Below are 10,140 nucleotides of genomic sequence, written 5' to 3' on the forward strand. Positions count from 1 at the left end.
TATTATACAAGTAAATATACTGGTTATTAGTATTATACAAGTAAATACACTGGTTATTAGTATTATACAAGTAAATATACTGGTTGTTAGTATTATACAAGTAAAATCCTTACGAAGATGACAGTGAGGAGGCCGTGACGGACTTTAACGTTTTGTTTTGACCGCAGTAGCCGCCGTCAATAACAACCGACCATTTTCCGGCGGCGCCATTAATGTCTGGCGCAGAAGAAGAATCCGCCAATCCGTTGCGGTGGGCATTTCAATTCTCCGTCCGTACGGTGTCAACGAGGTCCAGCATGGTGATGACTGGTTACCCGGAAGAGTCCGTGAAGTCTGTCCTTGGGAAGATCGCGTGGGTGACGGGAATGCCGCTGAGAGAACTAAGAGTGATATACAAGGGAAAGCAACTTCAATCGGAGAAGACTCTGGTGGAGTCCGGCATCGAGAACGATTCCAATCTCAACATTGTTGGTCACTTGCGCAGCGGATTGTACCCCGCGGCGTCACGCCCTATCGACTACGTGCTATCCCTGCTTGCGCACGTGTTTACCAGCAACACACGGAGCGCGTGTGCGGCCTTGACGACCGTGAAGGTTCTCACCATGCGCCATTTCAACCTCCCTGGTTTTGTGGAGCTTTACGCAGCCTCTAATGCCCCCACCATGCTGGCTTCGATCTACCACTCGTCACGTGACGCCGAACCGGGCAATTAGCTGCGTCTTGCATAATCAATTTCACGAGTTGCGTGAGCACGAAGAATTGGCAGGGGGGTTCCATTGGCGCGGTGATGGAGTTTTGCAAGCAGCTTAGAAAGTTTGGGCATGGAGACCATGATTATCTGTATCTTAAGTGTAGAAACACTTTGGGGCATTTGTTGAATACAATTGGGGTTTCCTATGATTCTGGGAGTGTGAAAAAGAGGGTTTCGCTTCGCAATGTTTTTTCCTTTGTTCCCGAGCTTGTGGATTCGTTGTTAGTGAGTTTAGATTATAGTAAACGGTGTGGTAACACCATCCTCTCCATCACGGGGCCTTCGCCGGCAGAAGTTTCGGATTTGATAATATTCTTGGCCCCTTTGAGGAATGCAATTATTCTGCAGAAGAAATTGTTGGGAGGTTCTGTGAGTGGTGATGATGAAAAGTGTAGTGTGGAGAAGGATGATGATCAGTTGCTTGAGGAAGAAGTTGATTATCTTCGGCTTGTGTTTATTCGGTTGTTGAGCAAAATGGATGAGTGTTTTCGCTTCATTGCGGAATGCTTGGCGAGCAAGGAATCTGGTGGGAGGGGTTTTGTTCTCAATTACTCATGGTCTGAGTATCTTCGTATCTTGAAGGATTTGTATGATACTTCTAAGGTCTTCGATGGTGCAGAGGAAATGTTTTGGACAGTTTTGAGGTTTCATAAGAATATGCTGTCTGCGCTTGTTGTTGCGTTTGTGAAGAGAGGTGGTGATCATTGGTGGGTTCTTGATAACAAGGGTGTGACCAATTTTGAGTGTAGAAGGCACTTGGCGATGATTCTGTTCCCTGCTGTCGAGGAAGACTTTGACATGCTTCATGAGATGCTTATTGACAGGTCTCAGGTACTGGCGGAGTCCTTTGAGTACATAGGACGAGCGAAGCCGGAGTCTCTGCGTTCTGGTCTGTTTATGGAATTCAAAAACGAGAAAGCTACAGGACCGGGTGTGTTACGGGAGTGGTTTGTTCTGGTGTCTCGAGAAATATTTGATTCACGACATGCTCTTTTTGTGTCTTGCCCGAATGACTGTAGGAGATTTTATCCGAATCCTGGTAAGTTTTATCTGGAAACTAAATTTATGTTATTTTCTCATGCTTACTGACTATTTTCAAATAGTGACAACCTTTCTTAAATATGTTGAGCTAGTGTTTAGGGGTTAAAACCCTTGTTTATTTAAGGGAAGTTGAGAGCTGAAACAAATCCTACTTATTCATAAATGGCTTCTAACTTAAATGCAATAAAAAAAATTGTGAAAACGTAGTGCTAGTTGTTGACTGCAGCTGAAGGGTGGCAAACATGGGGGTACGACCACATGGTTTAGTTGAGAATAGGTCTTATTTGTTAATTATCAGCAATAGTTCCCCTGGCATGTAAACGTGATCCGGTAACCTTCATCTTTTAAGGGGCTCCATCATGTAGTAATTTTTTTTTTTCTGAACAGTACTTCTCTCCGTCATTGCCTGGGGGCAATGCGGCACAGCCAAAACAGCTATGCTGTTCAGATTGGATCAATTGAAGGTTATTAGCCATCAATTGATTGTAATCATTTGTAATGTATTTTTCCATTTACTGGCTCTGCTTTGTGATATCTGCTATTGAGCATCACAATTATGTGCCAGTTATTATATAATCCTATCCTCTTTTTTTTTTTTTTTTTTTTTTTTTTTTTTTTTTTTTATCTTTCTCAGTGGCTTGCTATGCCAAAGTGTCATTTTCTTTCCCACATTGATATTAACTTCATACTATTTTTTTGTTGATTTTGGCTGATCTAAAGCGAAGAGATGTGTAAGTGAGGTTAACAATTTTAACCAAAACATTTTGTGAACGTGATACACGTTAAATCAGTGGTAGCGGTAGATAGACCATATTTTTATCATTTTACACGTCTCTCAATGTTAGACAAGCTAAATTATGCTTTTTCACTCTCGGTAAACGTATCAAACCATCAAGCAATCGAAATGGGATAAATGCTCTCATCAGTAGTAATGCTGTTCTCTCTTGTTCCCACCAGACTAGTAACGATAGTGTCATTCATTCCTTTTACTTTTTTCATAATCACTTAAATTAATGTTACTGTTGGAAATGTTAGCGAATTTGACACATCATTGATTTTATGTTTCAAATAATTTGTTTGAAGTTCTGAAAGTATATACATTCCTCTTTTCTTCTTATTATTTTTTCATTACAATAAATTTATAAAATGTTGACACCTTGTCTTTTGGGGGGTGATTACTGGTCCAATTCAACCAACCTGACTCTTTTTTCCAAAAGAAAAATATGTGGATATTCAGATTATGTCAGATTCGAAGGGGTGTTGCCTAATGAACCATACCTTAGTTACTTCGGTTCCCCTGGCCTCTTATTATTTCTACGATGTGAAATCTAAAAAAAAAAAATCCATATTAAATCAAAATCAAGTTTCACTTATTTTAGAAAAGTCAAATGTATATCTTCTGTATCCCATGAATTGTTATACTTATATATGGTTGTATTTTTTAGAAAACTAAAATGTTGACCTTCATCAGTACCAATATTCTGCATTGTGTAACATGTCCAATGATTAGCATTTTGTCTCTAAACTTGAGTTCCCATTAGTTAATACTAGGTACCATGGTTGCATAGTGTTGAGTACTGATGTGTTTTGCTATATATCTTTATCAGTAGATATTGTCAGAGATCTTTTGCTTAATCATGTTTAGTTTATTCTTTGTCTACTTAACTGCAGCATCTAAGGTACATCCTCGACACCTTGAGTACTTTAGGTTCGTTGGTCGGGTTATTGCATTGGCTTTGTTGGAAAGGGTGCAAGTTGGTATTGTTTTTGATCGTGTATTTTTCGTGCAATTGGCTGGAATTCGTGTTAGCTTAGAAGATATACGGGATGCAGATCCTTGCTTGTATAGAAGCTGCAAGCAAATATTAGAGATGGATGCTGATTTTATTGACTCGGATGCATTGGGACTGACATTTGTTAGAGAGTTGGAGGAATTAGGATGCAGGGAAGTTGTCGAGCTTTGTCCTGGAGGGAAAAACATTGTATTTAATAGTCAGAACAGGGAGCACTATGTTGATCTTCTTATACAGCATTGTTTTGTAACATCCATATCTGAGCAGGTAGCAAACTTTGCCCAGGGTTTAGCTGATATTCTTTCCAGCTCAAAGCTTCAACAGTTCTTCCAATATTTAGAGCTGGAAGATCTTGATTGGATGCTGTATGGGAGTGAAAATACAATCTCTATCGAAGATTGGAAGGCACATACCGTGTACAAGGACTATGAAGAGTCTGATTGTCAGATATCCTGGTTTTGGGAGGTGAGTAGGTTATACTGGTCTTCCCTTTTTTTCTTCTTTTCATAACATATTCTTACTAATATAATTTCACAGAACTTATTTTAACATTCAAGAAACTATTGAATCAATTTCCCCTAATATGATTTTATTTTATAAGAAGGAAGGAGTGGCTTTATTGGGCCGCAGTTATTTATTGCATGTGTCCCATATGTCTGTCTCCGTTTCTATTTTGTCAAGTGTAGCAAAACGCCATTGCTTCTTGGAACACCATCACCATAAGCTCATGTTAGGCATCACTGCCATAACATGAATATTTTAATAAAAAATAAGAAAAGCAAAATAAACAAGAAAACCTACAAACCACACCAAACTCAATGATAAAAATATATAGTACATATAGAAAAAAAATACCTATGATGAAAAAATTAAACCAATGCAACAACATTAGAAAATTAAAACTCAATCATCAAATTCCCCATCATATTAAATTCGCTCACAATCCATAAAAGCCTTTAAAACCTATTATAGTTTTCTAGAAATCCTTTTGTAAGATTTAGTATTAATTTTATTTGGCATGATTGAGCTTTTGGACCAACTTTTTTTCATCCTCAGAATTAGAATTTTTTCATCCTCAGAATTAGAATTTTTTCTCTAATCAAGCATATTAGCCTATTTAAAGGCTATTTTCAATCCTCTAGAAAAAGAGCTTCCTTATATGTCAAAAAAGAAGGATTTGTCTCATAATTACAATGAGACAAATCTAAATGTTATAAACCCTGCTAACTATCGATAGTGAGAGTAACATTCTCTAAAGAAAGTATATCAGTCAAGAAATCATAATCTACTACTACATCATCACCATTAGAAACATCAATATTTGTAACAATAGAAGATTCATGTACAATATAAACATTACCATGATTTGACTAAGACTATGACTAAGCAATAATATCCAGCATTGGCTCCCCCACAGAGTCCACTATAGGGTCCATCTAAGATCCACCATAGGCACCACTACAGGCTTCATCATAGACTCCACAGCGGGCTCCAAAACACCATTGCTGTCTTGGCTATTTATAAAGTTTCACCTTTCCACCAAGGCATTGTTTTCTTTGTTACACCTCAAAACTACAATTTTCTACCAGATCATCAATCATGTTCTCATCCGTGTTTATTTAAATGATTTCTAGCATCTAGCCTTCCCTGACAGTTTCAGCATTTGATGTGCTATGTACAAATGTCTTCCAATATATATATATATATATATATATGAATCATGAATTATAATTTTGATACTCTACCTTCAAACATATTTTTCCTGTGCTGAAACCTGACTAATAAAATATGTTTCCCAACAATATGAATCAACTGTTTTAAAATTGAATCGCAGAATCTTGTTAAAATTTTGTTATACAATGGTGAATTCATCAAAAACACCCGAATGTAGTAGTTTCATTGATATGAGATGCAACAAATCTTACTAACAAGTTCTTCTGTCTTGTTACCAATTACCATTAGTATTAGTTAATTGGGATCTTGTTTTAAGTGGAAGTATTTTAAATCACTCATTATTTCGAGATTTGATTGGAGACGCTATTGTTAATTTTTAATATAATATTTTGTGGAAAAAAACTTGTCAGATTGTTGGGAGAATGTCAGCACAACAAAGGAGGGTTCTGCTTCTCTTTTGGACATCTGTGAAATATTTACCAGTTGAAGGATTCCGCGGTTTGTCTTCCCCTCTATCCATTTGCAGGACTGCAGAACCTAGCAATCGCCTGCCCTCATCTCACACATGTTTTAACCGTCTGTTTTTACCGGAGTATTCGTCTATTGCTGTTATGGAAGATCACTTTGGAGTCATCACTCAAGAACACATTGCTAGTAGTTTTGGTCTTAGTTAAATACACCAAATGTAGGTTCTCAATATCTGTACATATTATAGGGTAGGATAGGTTTATTTATCTCTAAATGATAAATTGAAAATTTTCGTCATTTATGTTTGTTATATCAGTCCTGAATGCAATTGCAATGGCAAGTGTTTATATCATTAATAGTGACAATTTCTTAAAAAGTGAATTTTAAATAAAAACTTTTATAAGTTTTGTATTTGACAATATTTCTAGTTGATGACTTCACTTTATAGACTGCGACCTTTAGCACTTGATGATAATATTCACAATTAATAATTGTTTTCTGATTATTAAAACAACTTTTAGTTAAGTTTTTTTTTACAGAGCATAGTAATATAGCTTTAAAAGTTCTAATCCATTGCCATATAATATTTATTAGTTAAAATTTGCATAAGTTTTTAATGGCTTTACCATCTAGTTTCGGAATTAAATGTTAATGCTTGAAATTTTTTTAAAACAATAAATAATCTCTATTAAATTAGAATTATAAAGATTTAAAATAAACATTTAATTATGTAATTGGAAAAGTTCAGGAACATATATGATATAAATAATTTGGGATATATCCATTTATCTCTGCCCTTCATTTCTTTTATTACTTTCCCTCCAATTACCTGTAATTTTCCTGGAAAATGAGGCGTGTACAAAGCAGAAAACTCACACATACTTTTTGTTAATAAATAGGTAAGTGTATTCATGTTCATTAGAATCCACACCTATAACTCGTTTTGATTAAAGACATATATTCAGATACAATCACTTTGCAATATTAAGAGTTTAACGTGGACGACAAGTTTGAAAAGGAAAACACTATTATGTAAAAACAGTATAACTTATAAAGTAAATATTATTTATTGAAAGCTAAAGAAACACAATAACACACCATCACAAAGTCATTTAACCCAGCCAATAAACATCACTCCTAAGCTCACGCATGTCATCCCTTGCCAAGCATGCTGATGTGGAGCCAAGTGTCGTGCTTACACGTAGGTATACCCTCCATACAACCATCATAATATAATAATAATAATAATAATAATAATAATATAAAACTAAAGAAATAAAATAGGAGAAAGCTTTTGAACTTGGCATGCAAAATGGTAGAGCCGATCCCCACAAGTAGGACCATTTCAAACTTCTTTTCTTACACTGTCCATAGGTCTATGCTTCAGTCTTCTCAACAACAGGAACCTCTTCCACTGCCTCAGTGGGTTTGTTCTCTTCCTTTGTGACTGCTGCTTCTGTTTCAGTACTTGCTTTGGTCTCCTCTGCTGTTTCCTTTTCTTTCACGTCCTCACTTTTCTCTTCTGCTGACTTCTCTTCCTCTGCCTTCGCTTCCTCTGTCTCCTTTGTCTCTCTCTCCTCGCTCACAACTTCAACTGGAACTTCGCTTTTTGTATCATCTGGGCTTTCTTCTGTAGTTGTTGTTTCTGCTGCAACTTCGGTGGTTTCCTTTTGTGCTTCTTCGGTGGTTGATTCTGGGTTAGGAACCTCATCGGCTGGTTCTTCTGGGGCAGTAACCTCGGCAGCTGGTTGTTCTGTGGCAGGAACCTCAGTTGCTACTTCTTCCGGGGTTGTTTCCACGGTCTTCGTCACCTCGGTTGCTTCTGTATCTTGCACTGTTGCTGGTGTTTGCTGTGCAACCTGTAACATTTCTAATTATATTTAACAGAGTCTTGTTCCAAGCTTAACTAAGGTGGACCCGAAGCAAGAAAAACCAATAAAGTTGATGGAAGAGACGCTAGTGAAAGATCACATAATCTCCACTTTGACGTGTTATAAGATAAATGTAAATCGTTTAATCGAACTTAGCTTATAAAGTGAGGTGATGGAATTAATTGTTTTCCTTTTATTTTGAAGTAGATGCTCAACCTGGTTTCGAGCGAGTTAACTAGCTTCAGTAATTAGTTGGGTTACGTTTGATTGAACTTTACAGAAATTAATAACAATCTACTTATAGGAAAAAAATAAGGTTACGTAATAAATTGATCTATGATGTTGGTTCGATGATACACAGAACTGTGATCTTTATACCACAAAATGAAAACGAGGTCCAGATAAACTGTTGATCGTAATCCAATTTCACACACCAATGAATATCTCAAAGATATTAGTCAACTGGAAAAAGGTTCGTGATTCATATAAAAACAAATCAATGATGAAAAAAACTATGGAACACGTTGATCCATGCAAATCTCGTGCAGTTGAAGTAGCCGATCGCAGTTATAATTTATGGATTGTATATATTGAGATTATCAAATATCGCAGCAACAAAAACAAAGATAGATCGGGATAGCAAAAATGAAATTAACATGAAGGTGCTTTATAACAAGACTAGCTATTAATTACCATCGGAAATGCAACGTATATATGTATAACTTGGTAGATCGCACCTCAGCACGTAATAAAAAACCGAAGTGATTCTTTGATCGATATATAGTGAATAAGACAAGTATAAAGAAAGTGAAGAAACGGTTATTATGTTAAAGTTTTTATTGTCATCGTGTGCATGTAGGAAACACAAAAACTACTGCTACACACGTGAACCAGAGTAAAGGAATGTACAAAACCAGAGGCAATAAAGAACGAAACTGTGTCTTTGAATTACCTCAACACTGGCCATTTGGAAAGGAGAGGGGGATTAAAAAAAGCTGAAAGTTGAAGGTTGGAGGATGTGTAAACGAGCGAGGAAGACAGAGAGAAAGAGTGCTTGTAATTGTGAGTGAGGTGATCAAAGCGAGAGAGGTTTATATAGAGGTGCAGTGCGATGAACAGTAGATGCAACTCCAAAGAGAGAGAGTGTGTGTGGTGTGATCAGTTGGAAGAATCTTTTTCAAAGAGATGGCTGATATCACTGACATAAAATAAAAGACACTAGTAGTATGCCCAGTTGTCAATGTTTTTCCTTTCCATTGTTTATCTATTATCTCTGCAAAACAACACAAAAAAATATGTACACACTTACCGCTACAATTATTTGAGCTACGTGTATAATATATATAGCAATTCAGTAAAACTTTGAGAGCATTCCTTTTGATGGTTCATTTTATCAAATATAGTATAATTCCTAATTGTCATTTTAGAACCAGATTTCTCTTATAAATTACTTCACCGTAAAAAGTGTTAAATGAACTGCAAGACAACTCGCAGACTGAAAACGTTCTTATCAAAGATTTTAAAGCAAGTAGCATTTTCTGTCATATATTATTCATTATCAAAGAATCAAACTAATATCGCTTGTATTTTACTCGGATTACAAAATAAAAGAGCCTGTTTCCCAGGTGGGGTTGGAGTTCTATTACTTCAAACCTATTATTTTTTACTAGGTTGTTTTGGTTATTATAATTATTATTATCGTACCACTTATTTGATTTAATATTTTCTGTCTTGGTGGAATAATATAGTAGCAGTTTAAAATATGTGCTCTACGCCTCTACTCTTAAGAATGGACCCAGCTTTTCCCTCGATGAGAAAGGTAGCCAGCTAGGCACCCAAAATGGAGCAATCATAAATAATGGAAAACAAATAAAGAAAAGATATAATAATATTGAAAGACAACAACAACACATGAAAGCCCTTTAATTGAAACCGTACCGAATCACCTCTCTTCTCTAGATAATCAGCATGGCTATACACCAAAATCGGGTATTGGTTAATGGATGTTGTACTGATTGAAGTAATGATGTTTCCTAATTGTAGAGCTAATTAAATGTAATTAAATCAGTGGGTGTTTGGAAACTCTGGCATGTAGTGTTATGACGTTAAAGAAAAGAAGGGTGTATTTCTGGTTTCCCTGTTCTGGTCAAGTGAAGCTGTTTAACAAAAAAATTTAAGGTTAGAGAGTTTCGGTAAGGATGAAGGAAACTTTGAAAAGGACGTTTGGGAAAATGGCCAATGAAAAGGCAACAAAGGAAAATAGGGCGGTGGTCGATGTGGGACCCGTGATGAATGGGCATCATTAACCTCCAAACTTCAAAGGAAAATGGTGGAGCCAGGTGGGAAAAAATAGGAAAGAAGAAACAACAACAGAAAGAAGAAGTTAATTGCGTGGACAACTTTTGGTTCCCTGAATCGGCCCATTTCCATTCCTCACAGCCTTGGGAATCCCCATTTTCAAAAAGATTAAAACTCCACGTGGACCCACATGCCTATGCTTTCATCTCCACGTCACAGCATGAATTACTTCTCTCTATTCTCA

General features: G+C 36.4%; 1 protein-coding gene and 1 pseudogene across 2 annotated transcripts; one reads left to right on the forward strand and one right to left on the reverse strand.

Moving 5' to 3' along the window:
* The first annotated feature begins 121 nt into the window (after positions 1-121).
* Positions 122-6,117, forward strand: LOC124832970 (E3 ubiquitin-protein ligase UPL5-like; annotated as a pseudogene). The gene is made up of 3 exons (XR_015786632.1): positions 122-1,790; positions 3,464-4,050; positions 5,670-6,117. The product of XR_015786632.1 is annotated as an E3 ubiquitin-protein ligase UPL5-like (transcript).
* A 654-nt stretch (positions 6,118-6,771) lies between these two features.
* LOC124832982 (Vacuolar calcium-binding protein-like protein) lies at positions 6,772-8,709 on the reverse strand. The gene is made up of 2 exons (XM_047307337.2): positions 8,551-8,709; positions 6,772-7,586 (listed from the first exon to the last, which is right to left on the reverse strand). Exons 1-2 carry the CDS (start codon positions 8,563-8,565, stop codon positions 7,104-7,106), a joined length of 498 nt encoding a protein of 165 aa, XP_047163293.1. The 5' UTR covers positions 8,566-8,709; the 3' UTR covers positions 6,772-7,103.
* Positions 8,710-10,140: the final 1,431 nt, after the last annotated feature.

This window comes from Vigna umbellata, chromosome 5, assembly GCF_029865625.1.
Source record: "Vigna umbellata cultivar VRB3 chromosome 5, Vumbellata_1.0, whole genome shotgun sequence".
NCBI lineage: Eukaryota > Viridiplantae > Streptophyta > Magnoliopsida > Fabales > Fabaceae > Vigna > Vigna umbellata.